This window comes from Lissotriton helveticus, chromosome 1_2 (assembly GCF_964261635.1).
Source record: "Lissotriton helveticus chromosome 1_2, aLisHel1.1, whole genome shotgun sequence".
In the NCBI taxonomy this organism is placed as follows: domain Eukaryota; kingdom Metazoa; phylum Chordata; class Amphibia; order Caudata; family Salamandridae; genus Lissotriton; species Lissotriton helveticus.
Genome location: NC_136058.1, coordinates 374997807 through 375016027, shown reverse-complemented (window position 1 = coordinate 375016027; position 18221 = coordinate 374997807). Strand labels below are relative to the sequence as shown.

The following is an 18221-nucleotide window of genomic DNA, read 5'->3' as shown; positions in this document are numbered from 1 at the left end:
CCTTTTCTTATACTCTCAAAGGTAGCCATGTCAGGGATGTTCCAATTTTTAGCAATAATCATGATTGTTGCTGCCTGCAGTCACAACTGTATTGTCAATTTATTTGAGATGGTTTATTGTTAAGTCGTGCACTATCATTGTCTTCGTATGTAGGGTAATAAGGATCCATATCTATTAATTTGGGAGGTCTCCAAAAGTGTCATGCTTTACCTAACACTAACCCTGGACAGAATTTGCGTAGTCGCGCTACGCAAAGTTCCGCGAAACGGCAAAAAATCTCCGCGAGCACGCGGAATTACTTGAGCTCGCAGAATTGCTTGTTCTGCCTGTTACACTACAGCTGTAACTTTTCTGCTAGTGTGTGTGAGGCGAGGTTTCTATGCAAGTTCACATGCCTCTTGTTTATAAAAGGTAAGGGACCGATCAGAGCAGCAGATGAGGAGAGAGAACATCCTGGTCAAAGTAACTACACAGGGATTGCGTTCGAGAAAGTCATGGATAGAAAGACCTCCATCAAGCATCACATCACAGCTATTTTTTTACTGTAGGTATGGGGAGAAAGCACACCTGCCCAGCCTCGACCGAGCTCACAAATTTTTTGGGCTGATTAATCCGTTACCGAATTTGAGCTTCAACTCGTGCCAGGAGCATCGTGCCAGAATGAATCCTGCCCTGCATATTTATCCAAGAAGATGCCACTGTTTTGTGCAATACCTCTACTCAACTAGACTGGAGTACTTTCTACTAGCTAATCAGTAAGTGCTATCTCTTTGGGTAAATGCATAGTGCTTTTCTTACACTACAGATGCATAGAGGGCCAGACGAGTTGTCTCCAGTGACCATGTGTGTCTGTAACTCTGCCACCGCGCCGAAAGGCGCCGGGGCGCCTTGAGTGAGCTGTCCATCATAGTGGGTAAAGGGCAAGAAGACGTTGCATTACCGCTAGTGTGTGTGGGGCGGGGCTTCTATGCGAGTTCCCAATCATGCCTCTTGTTTATAAAAGGTCAGTGCCCGATCAGAGCAGCAGATGAGGAGAGAGAACCTCCTGGTCACAGGAACTACACGGGTATTGCGCTCCAGAAACTCATGGATGCAAAGACCTCCATCAAGCATCACAGCTCATTTTTGACTGTAGATATGGGGAGAAAGCACACCTGCCCAGCCTCAACCGAGCTCACAAATTTTTTAGGCTGATTAATGCGTTACCGAATTTGAGCTTCAGGGGCATCTTGCCACAATGAATCCTGCCGTGCATATTTATTCAAGAAGATGCCACCGTTTTGTGCAATGCCTCCACTCAACTGGACTGGAGTACTTTCTGCTGGCTAATCAGTAACTTCTACCTCGTTAGGGAAATGTATAGTGCTTTAGTTTTCCTACACTACAGCTGCGTAAAGGGCCAGAAGAGTTGACTCCAGTGACCATGTGTGACTGTAACTTTGCCACCACGCCGAAAGACGCCTGGGTCCCTTGAGTGAGCTGTCCATCATAGTGGGTAAAGGGCGGGAAGACGTTGCATAATACTGCTAGTGTGTGTGGGCCGGGCTTCTATGCGAGTTCACAATCATGCCTCTGTTTATAAAAGGTCAGGGACTGATCAGAGCAGCTGATGAGGAGAGAGAACCTCCTGGTCACAGGAACTACACAGGGATTGCGCTCGAGAAAGTCATGGATGCAAAGACCTCCATCAAGTGTCACAGCTACATTTTGACGGTAGATATGCGTTACCGAATTTGAGCTTTAACTCAGACATCTGCTTTAAATCTGTAAGTGCTTCTTGTTGAGGTTTAATTTTTGTGACAGGAGCATCTTTCCAGAATGAATCCTGCCCAGCATTTATCCAAGAAGATGCCACCGTTTTGTGCAATACCTCTACTCGGTCACAGCCCACAAATTCCGTTTCGACGCAGATCGCGGAATTGCCAAAATTTAGCAAATTCCGCGAGCGGAACGGAATTTACCACCCACCCTTACCTAACACCACTGCAATATTGATTGGCTTGTCATATAACTTCATTACCTCAGCCCTATAGTATTAGACTTTAGGCTTTGCTTCCACTAAGACGGACTCCATGACAATCTATTTATTTGGCCTTATACTTATACTTTTCTCTTTACTTGAGAATTATTTGAATGCTGATTTAAACTGACTAACTCTTCTTCTGCTTTCTATAATGATTCATAATTTTTGGATTAACCTCATGGTTTCAACTTTGAACATTACCCTATAAAGTTTTCTTTATATGCCTGTCCTTGGTGATTCCTATGTTCTCGATCCTGCATATCGGCCCTTTTGAATGGATTGGTGTAAAGTGCTGACATATGCTACGTAGAAGCTTCACTGCAAGCATTCCACTTCTAGTTATGTGATCCTGTGAGTGTTTTGTATATGATAGTTTAAGTTGAGGTGATTGGGACCATACGGTAGGTTACCACTGGTCTTCTGAAACAACACCTTTTAACCCCAAGGTTTGTCTGCATGTGTTAACAATGTTGAATAATGAATGGTTTTTAATTTTTTTTTAATTATTATTAAAATAATGAAGCTCCCTTTATTAATCTCTGTTATTTTGGCTCCTAGAACTTCCTGGCCATCAATTTACCCACTGAGAAATAATATTTGTTTTAATTTTCCTGCGCTCTAGTTTCTATCTTCTTTGGGCAATGGAACATATCGTTCCATGACAATTTCTTTTAGGGTATACTTGTAGAAATACTATGCATTCTAATCGAAATATGAAGATGTGTGGTCTCAAAACATTGTTACTGGTATTCCTGTTCATTGCTTTTTCACAAGGTGCCATAAAAAAAATTTCAGTAGAGCTGTACTTTTGTTTTAGGAAAAACTCAGATTTTGGCCTACGGCTATTTCAGTTAACTAATCTCTGAATCTTTTTTTGCTGATTTCCTTATTGATGCTTCATTTCTTTCAATTTCCAGAATGTCAGGCTCACATGGTTAAAGAATTGCCTTTTGGCTGGTTCCGGGAACAGCTAGCTATTTTCCTTGCTTAAGCAATTTAAGTCCATTTTATTTTTATTGCAAATCCCTTATCCAGGCAGGAAAGCCATGTGATTCTGGGTCATTTCTCATGGTTGTTGTGCGTGCAATTGAAGGGGTACTTATGCATCACTCTCTGAGGTTGGACAGATGTGGGGGGGCATGCTGTGGAAGTGAGACTCCGTCTTCATCGGCATCTCCAGCTCCATTGTCAGCCACAGAAAGGTTCTGGAAGTGGGTCAGTGGTTGTTGCAGGAGGAAGGATCAGTGGTTAGCATGCTGTCCCACTCTGTTGTCAACAGTGGAATGCTGAGGCGATAGGATGAGTGATTACCATTCTTTCATGCTCCACTATCAGGAACAAGATTCTGCAGTAGGCATTATCATTGGTTACCGCTCACTACTGCTCCAAGGTCAGTGATGGCTCCATTATCATCCATATAATAATCCATATTTGGAAAGAGCAAACATATCACCCCTTAAGGTTTCATGGTGTTGGGGAGAATTGCCCAGAGTCACATGTGGCTGAGCTGAGCTGCCGACGGCGCCAGGGATCAAGCCGTGAGCTCAACGCTCCGGAGTCAGCTGCGCTGGTTGCTATGCGCCATTAGTGTACTTCTGGGCTAAAGATGGTCAATATTCCAGAGGTCAGAAGTCTGTCCGCTCTGCAATCTAGCAACCGGAGACATACTCCACATGACCTGTCTCTGTGAAGAGCTCCGACAAGTCCGCTGACAGTTATTAAGGGGCCAGTTCAAGCAGATAGGGACCAGCACGCGAAGGCAGGCTGTGCTTGCATGCTTAAACCCTGTAAATACAAAACTGAACTGTAGATACGTCAAGTTTCTGGCTACGATAGAGCAAAGACTGCAAAATCTACAACTGGTGGCAACTTTTGGCTCTGGCACCTAATGGACGAACTTTGGGCTACAAAAGCCTAGCCCGCCCCGGCTCAGGGAATACTGCTCGACAACTACCCTCGGTCCCTCACCGCATGGTCTTTGATAAGGACGATTATACAGACTACATTCTTTTATCACATTCTAAGAAACTGTTTTAAATGCAGCGATTGTACTGGTTTTAATTAACTATACATAATAAAAATTTACTATTACCCCTTAAGGTTTCAAAGTGTTGGGGAGAATTGCCCAGAGTCACATGGGGCTGAGCTGAGCTGCCGACGGTGCCAGGGATCAAGCCGTGAGCTCAACGCTCCGGAGTCAGCTGCGCTGGTTGCTATGCGCCATTGGTGTACTTCTGGGCTAAAGATGGTCAATATTCCAGAGGGCTCACGTCTGCCTCTGCTGACCAGGCCTCAAAGTTTTTTACTAGACCGGCATGTTTTTTAGTGTCTTGAATAATCTACTTGACCTCACTGTAAGGCAACGCTTGACCCATAAACTGGTCCAAATAGTGTGATCCTAGGCAAATATTGTATTTCATAGAATAACCTTTTTCTTCATTATTAAATATGAGTACCTTCAAATGTGTGCTATACAAAACCTCTTATGTTTAATTTAATAGTCTAAACCTTTGCACTATGTTTGATAAAAAATCTCTTCCACACAAAAGGTACACATGGTCTCTCACTTACCCCTTGGTTCAGCAGTAGCATTGCCATCAGGGCGAGGGCAGAAATGTTCTAAGTTCATGTTTAAAAACTCTCACTTTTAATAGATATATAAAGTATGATGTGGTAGTGGTAGTGATAGGAATCCACCATTTTGGGGATAACTCAGTTGCTAAGGCAGAGCCTGGATGAGGGAGAAGCTGCTGCACTCATCCTATTAGATCTTAGCGCTGCTTTTGACACTGTGTCCCACCAGATCCTCCTGGATGGGCTGATTGCACTCGGTCTTAATATTGTGGCCCAGGAGAGGTTCTGCTCCTTTCTTATGGACCGATCCTTTCAGGTTTTTTGTTCATCTGCCAGGTCCAATTCCCAAGTGCTTTGTTCTGGAGTTCTGCAGAGCTCTGTGCCGGTTCCAATGTTTTTCAACATCTACATCCGTCCTCTAGCAGAGGTGGTGGGAACCGACGGGCTGTCTCTTTTTCCCATGCTGATGACGCTCTGATTATCTTCTCGTTGTCATCTGTGCAAGGGCAGGGGTCTTCTGATCTTAGCGTGGGGTTCGGTAAGATTTCCTTCTGGATGCATAACAACCTATTCAAACTCAAGGGGGACAAAACAGAAGTCATGATTTTGGGCAAGAGTTCTGATCTTTGGAGACCTAGTCATGAGTGTGTTGATTTAGGTGTTCCTCCCACACCTTCGAACAAGGTTAAGAACCTGGGTTTCATTGTGGATGAATCATTATCTATGAAACCACAAGTGGTTAAGGTGACAACTACTTGCTTTGCCGTACTTAAATGGCCAAAAAAAGACCCTTTTGCTGCTCTCCTTTTCAGCACAAAGGACGATTATCTCCTGATTGGATTACGGCTATGTATTATACCTGGGAGCCGATAAATCTACTATCCATCAATTGCAGCTTGTGCAGAATGCTGGCGCTAGGCTTCTTTATCGATTACTCAAATTTGCCTCGGTTTCTAACCTTCTCCGTGAGCTGCTGTGGCTTACTGTCTCGAATCGCATTACGTTTAAAGCTTCATGCTACATGTTCAAGACAAAAGCCGGAGTTTGTCCCAAATGCATTATGGACTTGGTCCATCCATATCACCCATCCCCCCTTTGAGATCTTTTCAACAGACCCGGTTGATTGTACCAAGATTTTGCCTGTCCCGTATGAAAGGCCATTCTTTTGCCCATCTAGGCCCTCAACTCTGGAACTCCCTTCCAGTTTCCTTGACGAACTGTGTCTCTTTCCTTCTTTTGTAGGGGCGTAAAGACTTGTCTCTTCTAACCCACTTACTTAGCTTTCCGCATCCTCCCTACTCTGCCATGCCCCGGAAAACCTCTTAGGGTAGCTTTGCTCATTATTAAAAATAGTGCACTGTCTTTTACAGACAGCACATTGCCATTGAAATGGACCCAAGCTTTCCCTCTGACATGCAGTTTTACTGATAAAACTATATGGTGTACAAAGAATACTGGAGAAATTGGGGTTCAGCAAATATCTATCATTTGCACATCACCAAGTAAAGTATTCTGAGTTGTTCTGAATCTATTAAAATATTTGTTTCCATCACAAATAAGAATTGCTTTCCCAACTACTGAAACATATTGTTAAATATTTGTACAGCTCATTTGCAAGGTATTCAATGTTTGTTAGAAACAAAACTGGCATTCTATAGCCTTTTATTGCACGCGGCATGATTGTCAGACAATTCGCTTTACTTTTCTTTCTCGGACTGCGAAGTTAGAGGATTTTGGTGGTAAAAATCAACAGCTCAACTCTGGTAGTTGATGTCAGACCCTGTGATTGGAAAAAGGGTGAAGTCAGGACAATGAATTCACTGCATCCCAAATGATTAATTGCCCAAATCCAAATCCAAAATTTCTTCATTTCGGCCATTTAGACCATAAAAGATGTGATAAAAACATTTAAAACAAATAAAAACATACAATATATAGGAAAAAACACAGTGCGGGAGAACAAATGACTAATTGAATCAGTTCATAATGGACTCTGAAATTAAAACCCAATTCGCTACAGTTCAGTGCAGTTCATTCCACAGTTGAGAGTTAAAAGTTACCCTTTCAATATTTTTCCCCTTATCTGCCACATGGCCATTAGGTACTTGGCTACAGCAAAGACAATAAAGTGCAAAGTGCTTGTCTTCAGAATTCTATACAATTCTAAATAGTTTCTGAAGCCCAGATTCCTGCATAATGGGATTAGCCAGTACTTTCTCGGCTTACTGTAGGCAGGGCAGAAAAACAGCACGTGTAGATCGTCTTCCACATTCAGGTTACACCCAGGGCAGATTTTGTCGGCCAGCGTTGTCCATTTGCTTGTAAAGGATTTGAGGGGCAATGTGCCGAACCTCCACTGGATAAAGAGTTTCCTTGTGGTGATGGAGAATATAATATCCATATATCCTTCAAAGCAGAAGGAACTTTTGGTGACCAAGAATTGTTCGGTAAGGGTACCAATTTTCGGGGCGCACACAAGCGAAATCAGGCTCTTGTCTTTAAAAATCTTAGTGAGCCTTTTGCGGGACAAGCCTAAGCAACCTCCTTCAGGGTTATCCCACAGTTCAGACAGACCCAGTCGATAGAATTCCCATTTCACGTGTGCCACCCATGGAATCCTGTCGCAGGTGTTAAGACTCAAAACGTGCTTCAGATCTTGCCTGTAGTGGGATAGTTCACTAGTGGACCACAGTCTGTGCCAAAACCTCAGCGGCTTTATAGCCAGTTCATCTCCTATTGAGGAGAGTCCCAGGTCAAATCTCAATGGTAGCAGGGGCGTGCCTTGTGGTAAGGCCAACAAGCACCTAAGGAAGTTGGTTTCCACCTTAACAAGATCTGTCCCAGCATTGTGACCCCACAACTCGGCACCATAGGTTGAAGCTGCTCTGGCTTGGGTTTTGTACATCTCCAGGGCTGGACTAACTGGTTTGAAGGTTGATGAGTTTGAGACCTTCAAAATTGCCCCCACCATTTGGGATAACCTTAGACGGGATCTTGCTATCTGTGGACCCCAAGATAGATTTTCATGTAAGGTTACCCCCAGGTACTGAAATGTTCTTACCCTTTCCAGCCTGACCGATCCCAAGGTTGGATTGGGCCTGGTGTTTGATGAGGGGTTAAATACCATGCGCCCTGCAGAAATCCCCAAACCCATCTAAAAGCCGTTGAATTCCCATCGGGGATTTGGAAAGCAGTCGTATCATCGGCAAACATGATTGCCGGAACCCTCCTGCCTGCCAACCTGGGCGCATCGTTGTTCCTAACGTTATCCAAATGGGATATAACCCCATTTACAAAGAGGCAAAACAGGGTCAGTGCAAGGACACAACCCTGTCTTAACCCCCTGCAGACAGGAAATCTAGTTGACAAAGCCCCAACACCTGACCTGGGCAAAGTTGCCATCATGGAGCCTGATTATTGCCTGTAGAAGCTGCGAGGGGACACCCAACTCCTTAAGCACCGCCCATAATTTCGTGCGTGGTACCAGGTCGAATGCGGACCTCAGGTCCACGAACACCATATACAGACTCCCCCCCCCCCCCCCCCCCCTCGATCCTCACCGTCTTCCAGTAAAGGAGAACGAGACGAAAAATCTGATCCATGGTGGACGTGTTTTTCCTGAAGCGGACTGAGGATCGCATTGTCCTCCATCCAGTTCAGGAGTTGGTCTAGCAAGAGACGGGCAAAGAGTTTCTGAGGCACGTCTATAAGGCTAATCGGCCTGTAGTTGACTGGGAGCAGCGGAGAGCCCTTGTTAAAAATCGGTACTATCTCTGCCCCCAGCCAAGTACAGGGGATTTCCATCCCGCTTAGAATAGAGTTAAAAATAATATGCAGATAGGGACCCCAGATCTCTGGTTGATGTTTGAACAGATCTCCTGGGAATTTGTCAAGGCCTGGAGCCTTACCCGACGCTAGATTCCCTATAGCATTTAGTACCTCATCCAATGTCAGCACCAATTTTTCATTGGGATCAGAGGGGCTATTAGGAACAGACTCAGTGGTAATTACAGAGGAGTCCTGGTACAATGTACTGAAATGGGATTCCCACCTCGAAGCAGCGATGTTCGGGTCCACAGCCGATTTAGGTTCCCCCGCGCCTGTATGCACTAGTGACCAGAATTTTCTCAAATCCTTGGTTTCTAGTGCCAGTGATAGGTCATGCCACCTATCCCAATCCCACTCAAACTTCGCTTGGGCGATGGCTTCCCTGTATTTCTGTCTCATCTCTGCTAGTTTCTTTTTGTTGGCACCGGACTTGACCATAACAATCAACTCTGTTTTAATCTTTCTGCACGTGGAATTATACCAGGCAGAGGTAGGTGTCCTCTTCTTCCTGATCGTAGTCTCAGGGTAGAGAACCTCACCTAGACTTCCCACTAGGTCTGTATGAATTTGGCCCAGTTTCTCATTAAAATCATTAGCCTTGGGTTTGTTAATCAATTGTTCCATTTCGACTAATTTGGGAAGCGCCAAGTCATAGATTTTTGCAATGCACTCAGCTGAGTTGACTATTTTCCCCCCATCTCACCCTTCGTCTATTATTTGCAAGGGAGCCTGTGTCCTGCCTTGATTCATTGGATAGCGTGCCATCTTGGGGCCCTGGGTGTACCATGTCCAAGCAGATAGCATTATGATCGCTGTCTGCTCTTTCAATCACCCTAAAATCTAAAACTTTGGGCCACATGCTTGTAAGAACAAAAATATAGTCCAGACGAGATTCCTGGTCCTTCCTATTGAATGTGCACCGTGAAGGCGTATCAGATACTAAGCGCCCATTACAAGTCCTCATAGAGTGATTCAGGGAAAGGGACATAATCTGCAGCGCTAGGGGGGACCATGATTTCAGGTTAGGAGATTGACAAGGGGGAATCCCCCAGTACTCATCCTCAGCTGATAACACACCCTCTTTAAACCTTTTAAAGGTTCAAAGTGGCAGTTAAAATCCCCACCCATCAGTATCTTGCAGTCAGCGGGTAATAGTCCCAGGAATGAAAACAAATCATCCAGGGTGGGTGATTCCATGGACTCACTTACTGGGCGCGAATATACATTCACAATCGCCAGGTTGTAAGCGTCCGGCCATTTGAGAAGAACACATTGTATGTCGTCGGAGTGAGTTGGAATTTCCTCTGCTATACAGCCAATGTGACTAGCCACCCAAATAGCAAGGCCGCCCGAAGGCCTTCCTTTGCAACCCCACATTGCAAGGACATAGAAGGTTGCATAGCCCACCCTGGGGTAGACTTCCCTAGCCCAAGTCTCCTGAAAGAGACAGATATCATTACTGTCTACTAGGGACCCCCAGTCACTAGAGTCTACTTTATTGGCGATGCCTGCAATGTTCCATGATAGGACCTTCATCTTTTTAGATGGCATTTCCCTCTCTCCCTCACCATCTGTATCAGTACATGGAGCTGGAGACACATCCGTGATTGCCAGGCGATCTTGGGGTTCCAGATCATTTGCTTCATGTACAGTTCTTAGAGATTCTTCAGTTAGAGCGCCCTGCCTACTAGAGTGTGCTCGTTGCTCTGCTAGTACATGAGCAGGGATACGGTTTCTTGTAACAGTAGCATCTATCCCTCTCCCCGACAAGGTAGTGCATAAGACTACCCCATTGCTATTCCCAGTGTGTGCTGCCCTTGGAAGTCAGTTAACCTGGTCAAGACAACTAAATCTATTGCCATGAACATGATTGCTAAGTGTGAATGTGTCATGTCTCAGGGGCCTGTACCTAGAACCATCAATGGCGAATCCCACCCTAGTCCAGCTGTCATTCGTTCCAGGATGCGGATCACTGCTTCTTGGATAGAAGGAGGACAGCGGGACCAATTCGATGGATGTGTTCCCCATGTATCCCAGCCAGTTACAGATATGAGGGACAATCTGTGAGTTCCTAAAACTCACAATGATGCAGTCAGCCCCTATTTTCTTTACCGTGTGACCAACCCATGGAACCCTCCTGATCATCAGTACTTCCCCTCTCAAATTGGGCGGTAATGGCCTATGTATGTTTAACCAACTGATGACCTTATTGCGTAAGGAATCATAGGATTCCATCGCGGAATTGGAGAGCTCGGGAACCCGAGTCAGGATTATAGTGTGGGCCGCCGCCTCTGGAGGCAGATTAACTACAATTGGCCTTGGGCGGTCTGTCATTCTAGTAGGGGACTTTTCCTGCCTCGTATTGGTGGTGGGTTTAGGCGGTTTGGACTTTCGGGCTAGGGGCACTGGAGGTTGTTGCCTAGGTAGGGGTACTGGATTGGGTTTCGGTAGGGTAGCTGTGGGCACAGTCACAATGGCAGCAGAGGTTGGCTGATTTACAATAGAATTTCTAGGAGCACTAAGGGGAGGGGAAATCCCAATGTTTGTAGCAGCTGCTCCATTATTGCTTGCCCGTAATTCCCGCTGGTCAGTCAAACCCCCAGATGCTTTTTCTATTGCTAAAAGTCTAGCGTCAATAGAGTCGAGCCTAGCCAGCAGAGGGTCAAGCAGTTTTTTAAGAATGTTAGTTAGCAGGTGAGTAGTATTGTCCATACTGCTGCGAGAATTCTCTCCAAATATGTACGGGCCGGACTGTTTTGGCAATTGGTTGTTAAGAGGGTGCATTGGACTTACCAATTCGTTGGCATTGGCGGCGGTGGAATTTTCCGTAACATCGATGATGTTGGCAGTGGTGTTTTTGGTATGGTCCAGTTTAGCCCTTTTTGCACCCTTTGATTGCCTGAGTCTTTTTCTTTTTTGGACTGCCCCTTCACGCAAACCTCGTTGGTGGGTTAAATTAGTGTCATTCCCCTCTTCACTGGACATAACTGGGTGGGATGTTAGAGGTGCCATAGACTCAGGAGTGATATGGAGTAAATCTATTTCTCGTTCGGGAGTTGGAGGGTGTCCTCAGCTGCTGTAGCACCGATTCAATTGTTTGATCGATGCTATCCAGAAGTGAAAGGTGGGTAGCGTCCAATAGTTCTGGGGTTATAATAGTTGAGCCTAGTGAGGAATGCAATGTGCTCTCAATGCCCTCCGCTAGCTGATTTTCTAGGGCTAGTAAACCATTATTTACCACGGTGTTGGCTTTAATAAAAAAGCTATCTATATTACCTGTTGCCTGAGGGACAGTTTTGCTCCTCATCTCCCTTGAAGCCATGTTGGTAAAATCCCAGTAGAGCCAATCAGCCGGTCACGGGCATTAGAGAGGAGGCCCGGACCGGTCTCTCTCGGGCTCAAACGGGCTACAATGGGCCCGCCCTTTGCCCGGGCTTCGCACGGGCGCTTCGCGCAGGGCGCGTTATTGGGTTCCTTATATGGTAAAATGGGGAGTGAAGGGGGTGGGAAGAGTCCCAGGTGCGCTGGATCTCCTTCGCGCACTAGCGCCTGGGACTCACAGTCCCGCTCCCTCGCTTCACAACCAAAGCAGCTCGCCTTCGTTGGGCTGAAGTCGCCTGCAAACCGGGTAAAGTTCCCTTTAGTCGTCAAATCGCCGTGGAGTCAGCAATGTCCCACAAGCGGCCGCGAGCCGTGATATGCTGCCAAGGGGGAGGGGGGCGGGAAGAGTCCCAGGTGCGCTGGATCTCCTTCGCGCATTAGCGCCTGGGACTCGCAGTCCCGCTCCCTCGCTTCACAACCAAAGCAGCCCGCCTTCGTTGGGCTGAATTCGCCTGCAAACCGGGTAAAGTTCCCTTTAGTCCTCAAATCGCGGTGGAGTCAGCAATGTCCCACAAGCGGCTGCGAGCGGCACCCCGATTAATGCAGTAATTTAAAATGTTTCTGTGGCACCACTCCTAATTGCGCACAATTTTAACCAAGCAAACACGCTGCTGTTCCTGAGAATCAGTTACAGCTTAATTTGTTCTCTATAATGATTGCTGTGTCTGAATTCACGACTACAGGCCTCAGCAACTCTAGTCTCGAGCTCGTTATCTTTACAGTGCTGCAAAGCTCTTTTAACTATATCAGAAAAGCAAATTGAACTTACTTACTACCGACATTACCTTTTTGCATTACATCAATTCATAAATGTTATTTTTTCATACCAAATTATGTTTAGTAATAAGTCTTTTTTATTATACTGCAGGTAACTGAAACAAGGACAGAACAAGCAAACCAGCACTTAAGAGACATGAAGTAAAATCAACAACGGAAACAACTTGCTGGAATCCAGGAGAATTGACAAACTAAGAGCAGAGATAATTGCTGACCGTGAACTTGATTTCTCTGTTTCCTTTCATTTCGTTATATATTGTTGAACGCCCTATAGTACACAGACCAAAAAACGTTAACCAAAGTACGTTTTTGGGATTGAACTATATCAATGCAGTGCAAACCATGAGAGAAATTGTGACAGTGCACAAACTGAGAAATGTTCTCAGAACATCCACAGCATCATGAGAGAACAAGCTTTAGTCAAAAATCTCATATGACTCAAGGGAGAAAACTCTCCTAGTATTAAAGAAGGTCATTTTGAAACATCTTTCCTAGATCTCGTCAAGGCAAAGACACTGGCACACCATATCTAGTGTAAAGGATTCCTGTCACCGGCACTCTTCTGCGGTCCATCTGAGTAGGCTGCATCCCTACCACCAAGCATGTTCATGGAGTTGATTTAAGTGGGATCCAACCATGCAGAGTTTTCAGAATTGATAATATTCACCAGTCTTATAAACCAGTATTGGATACTGGAAGGTTAAAAGGAACAACTATCCTGTTACTGATGGTACACAATATCATCCTGGCTTGTAACAACCTCATACGATTACATGTCTGTACATATGGGCCCAAGTAATTGACACTAAACCCCAAATACTCCTAACTAAATAAGTGTGGGAAAAGCTTCTGTTACTAAATTGGTCTAATTGTGCATGAGAGAACAAACATTGACATAAATAATTCTACACAAGAGAACCAACAACATGGAAAAGAAACACTTTGGGAAAACATCCTAGTAAATGCATAGGACTTTTATGAGAAACTTTAGTGGACAATCTAGGTAGGCTGCCTACAGAGGTAAATTCCATGCAGAAGTTAACATTGCCCCATCACAAGTGTTAAGAAGAGCCACTGCAGGAGATTTGAAAGTTTAAAGGTAAAGGTTATTTAAACATGTCTCTTATCAAAGTCTGTATGCAAAACAAAGCCAGTCCAGGAGTCAAGAATGACAGAAAGGATTCTTATAAGCATACTGAATGTGAAACAAGCCTTAGTCCTCAATCAGAATTCACTATTCATGAAACAACAGACATTAAAAAAGAACCATATTGGAGCCCTGAAAATCTGGAAAGCTTCGGTCTAATATCCACTTTCACCTTACTTGAGAGAACACATATTGGGCAAAAACCTTATCGATGCTCCGAGTGTGAGAAACCCTTTCATTCCAAAAGTGATCTCACTAGACATCAGCGAGTCCATACTGGGGAAAAACCTTTTCAGTGTTCTGAGTGCCAGCGAACCTTCAGGAGTAAATTCAGTCTTACTGTACACGAGAGGATCCACACCGGGCAAAAACCTCATGAATGCTTCAAGTGCAGCAGACGCTTCAGTTGCAAAGGTGATTTCATTAAACATGAAAGAACCCACACGGGGGAAAAGCCTTATCAGTGCTCCGAATGCCAGAAAAGCTTCAGTCAAAAATACAATCTTACTCTGCACGAGAGGACCCACACTGGCCAAAAACCTTATCGGTGCTCTGAATGCCAGAAAAGCTTCAGTTACAAAAGTGTTCTCACTAAACATGAGAGGACCCACACGGGGCAGAAACCGTATCAGTGCTCTGAATGCCAGAAAAGCTTTAGTCAGAAATGCCATCTCACTCAACATAAGAGTAGCCACACTGGAGAAAAACCTTACCGGTGCGCTAAATGCTTTAAGAGCTTCACTCGTAAAGCCAGTCTTATTCAGCATGAGATGACCCACACTGCTAATGAGCTTCAGTTGGACAAGTGGCCACACTGTACACAAGAGAGCCCACACTGCGGAAAACCCATTATCAGTGCTGTGATTGAGGAAAAAAAACTTCAGTCATAAATTGGCTCATTCTGCATGAGCAAACGTACAGTCTGGAAAGCATTAGCAAGGCTCTGACTACCAGAAAAGCCCCAGTTGCAAAAGTGATGTCACTAAACATGAGAGAACCCACATTGGGGAAAAACTGTGTAAATGCTCCACATGCCACAAAAAGTACAGTCTAAAAGCCAGCTGACTCGCCATGAAAGAATATACACAACCACACAGGGGGAAAGCTTTATCAGTGCTTGGAAAGCCAGATACTTTTCAGACATAAGCTTTCACTCAACATGAAAACAAACTGGGCGAAAACATTATTAATCAACTGAATGTCAGCAGTGATTTTGTTTGGCTGACCTGTCTCACTCAACACTGACAATACACGATGGGAATGGGAGAAATACTATCAGTACTCTAGATGCCTTAAAAGCTTCAGTCAGAAAACCAGTCTGACTCGCCAGAAAGAGAACACACTAGCGAAGTAAAACCTGTCAGTGCTCTGAATGCCAGAAAAGGTTTTATTCACTACCCTAATCATAAAAGATCTCACCCTAAGAAAAATGCTTTTCAATTCACTAAGAGCCTGATTACAATGTTGGTCGGAGTTTCCTTCGACCGACATCGCTGCAGATGGCGAACCGACCGACCTCAGCTCGGAGGTTCCGAAACCGCAATTAGAATGCGACTGCACATGGTGGAGTTGCATACTTCCACTTTTCAATTGGAGATTGTGCTGCGGACTGAAACCGCCCACAGCACAAGCTCCCATTGAGAAATAGACGTTTTTAGACATCCCTGCACTGTGTGGCAGGCACAGTGATGTGAAGGTGGGCACCAATGATGCCCCCCACCAGGGCCACAAGCGGAGGGTCAGTGAGGAAAATGGGGCCTGCTAGGGGACCCCAAATACACTTTCAGACAGCAGTTCCATGTCAGAAAGACCAACATGGAACTGCTGTTGGAAAGTGCCATCATAATCCTGACTGCAGAAACGCTGTCTTTTAGGCATTATGAGACCTTTCCGACTGGCCGAAGAGCTCCTTGAGCCCGTCGGAACAGAGTCAGATTCCCCGGCAGGTTTAAACTCCACCACTGTCATTGTAATACAGCAGTTGAAGTTTAAATCTACAATGTCGGTCAGAAAGCCTCCAGACCAGCGGTCAGAGGCTTTCCACCCGGCATCGTAATGAGGCCCCAAATCTTCGTGCACAAAACCAATCTCACTTAACATAAGAGAAGACACACTGCTTGAAAACTTGATCAGTGCGTTGAATGTCAGAAAGATTTCAATAAGAAATGTAATCTCAGTCAACACGAGAGATCACATACGAAGGAAAAAGCTTACTGTGCTTTGAATGCCAGAAAAGCTTCAGGTAGGAAACCTTTTTACTGGTCATGAGAGAACTCACTTTCAGCAAAAGCTGAATAAGTGCTTTGGCTTTCATGTTATGCAAAGATGAAAAGTTATTGACGTCTGCCTCAGTGCAGAACATTAGCCTGGCAGAAAAATGAGCTTACATCTCTCACCATTAATCATGGCTCCATACATTCACTAAGCATCTAACCATTGGTTAAACATTTCACCTACTTAGCAGCCCTATGTGAGACCTTGGACATGGTTATAATTTAACCCCAAAAGACCAAATGTATCCACCGAGAACATAACATTTGCTGTTCATTCACTACTTCACCTTCCTGTATCATTGAAATCCAAGGAAAATAGCATTAAAAAAGGGATTGCTGAAGTGAACTATTATTTGTTGATAAAACAAAGGTTCAGTAGCTGCATTGAAATGAGCCAATGTGAAAGTACTATTAACAGTCCTTACATCCACGTTTGTCTTGACCCTTCTTATGGCCTTGTTATAACACAATAACAACAAATAACCAGTCAGCTAATTCATAGTATTACAAAAGTGTATTTGTAATGCGCATATTCACACTTGAGGCTCTTGACTGAAGTAACAAACATTTATTGTAATCCAACTCAATGGTTTGCATTGTATCTACCCTGGAAGGATGAAAGTTTGAGTGTCCCGGCTTGGATTCAAACCTGTCGCCATGAGCTCAAACACAAATTCCTGCTGTGAAAGCATTCTTCCACTGAGCCAGCAACTACCAATGAATAATAGAGTAGGGAATCTTTTTCCTCAACTACACCAACTGCATCATGGACTCCCTGGAAACACCAACAGAAATGCATATACAACTTAGCTACTTCAGTCATCAACCCTTCACAAGTATTCTGAAAAAAACAAGGCAAAACAGACAGCTTCTCATTAAATGGGTAAAAGAAGTGAGAACAGATGTAGTAAAACTAGAAGAAAAACAAAATCAAGAAGCTTAATCAGACAGAAAAGATGACAAATATGGAAAGTAGAAGGAACTCTGAGAATGCTGCTTCTAACCAGGAACAAACACAAGCCATCACACTGATAATTTAAGCCCAAACGTATGAGACTAAGAATGCCATTCTAAGACAGAATGTGCTCAAAGAATGGTCGCCTGCTTGTGTAGGAAACGAAACATGCAGCAAATGTTGGCAGATTTTTCCAGAATGTTAAACTACCTCCCAACTGATCTCGGAATGTTAAGTGCCAGTGACCGAAGAGTATGATACAAACTATATACACATGGTGACTTCAGCGGAAATGGTCCTTATACCTCTAGAGTTATATAAATAAAGACAGTGCAATAACAGAGTATTCTAATCCCAGTTGTTAAAGCCGCAATAATGAAACCAGTTCTCCAATCTTGCTTTGGCTCGGGAGGTATCAGAATCCACTGATTACTCTTAACTGTGTGCAGAAAGATGCAAGCTGGTGAACTTTGCAGAATAGCAGAACGTGGATGAAAGCAACCCAAAGAGTGTGTTTATGGGTGCAAAGGCCCTGGGGATGGAAGTCCTACACGACGGCATAGAACTGCCCATAATGGTGACAGCCTGGAAAACACAGAAATGTGTCTACTGTGGTGGAATTCAAATATCAAGAAGAACAATTTTGATGTATTTATGAGAGATTCCAATTCTCTAAGCATGCCTGTACTCATATTCACTCTAGAAATGCAAGTATGCAAAACAGTCCCCAATGCATTGCAGATATTTTGCTCTTGGTGAGAAAGGAAAGAGTGGGATGTTGTGTGCCAGGACACCTAGTAACATCATACAGTGCCATAATATGGAACTGGTGTCTTGGCAGGCAGTCAGTTTTATGTGGGATGAACTTGGAATTACTTCTCCTGGTGAGGCCATTCTTATATCAATTTAACTTTTAATAAATTCCCTATTAGTCAAGTCATGTGTCTGTGTCTTCTCTTCATTGTAAATCACAACAATGGTGCTAATTTCCAGCGGTGGCTCAATTCGTATAGCTGAGTAAGATAAACGTCACTTGCATTGGGTAGCAAATTAAAAAAAAGTCACTACAGTATAGGCCAATGTAGAGATACACCAGTGCAGTGGATCTGGAGACTGTCTGTTTCTCATAGGTGCGGAAAGCTTATAACTGCTTGTGGCATATATTTGGTTTTTGACATATTGTTATTGGACACTTTGGTTTGATATTAATTGGTGTTGTTCATCTTGCTGAACGGTATGTTTGTAGTAGTAGTATTTTATCAC

The 18221-nt window shown here is 44.3% G+C and overlaps 2 protein-coding genes across 3 annotated transcripts in view; one reads left to right on the top strand and one right to left on the bottom strand.

The window, feature by feature from the left end:
* Positions 1 to 17894, top strand: part of LOC144805992 (uncharacterized) — a 308819-nt gene extending 290925 nt beyond the window's left edge. For both annotated transcript variants that reach the window (XM_078672472.1, XM_078672475.1), the window contains one exon: positions 12675 to 17894. In XM_078672472.1, coding sequence (XP_078528598.1) covers positions 13700 to 14620 — 921 coding nt within the window. In that variant the 5' untranslated portion in view covers positions 12675 to 13699 and the 3' untranslated portion in view covers positions 14621 to 17894. The remainder of the gene's footprint in view (positions 1 to 12674) is intronic.
* LOC144804102 (uncharacterized) overlaps positions 1 to 18221 on the bottom strand; it is a 149432-nt gene that overhangs the window by 95012 nt on the left and 36199 nt on the right. The window lies entirely within an intron of this gene.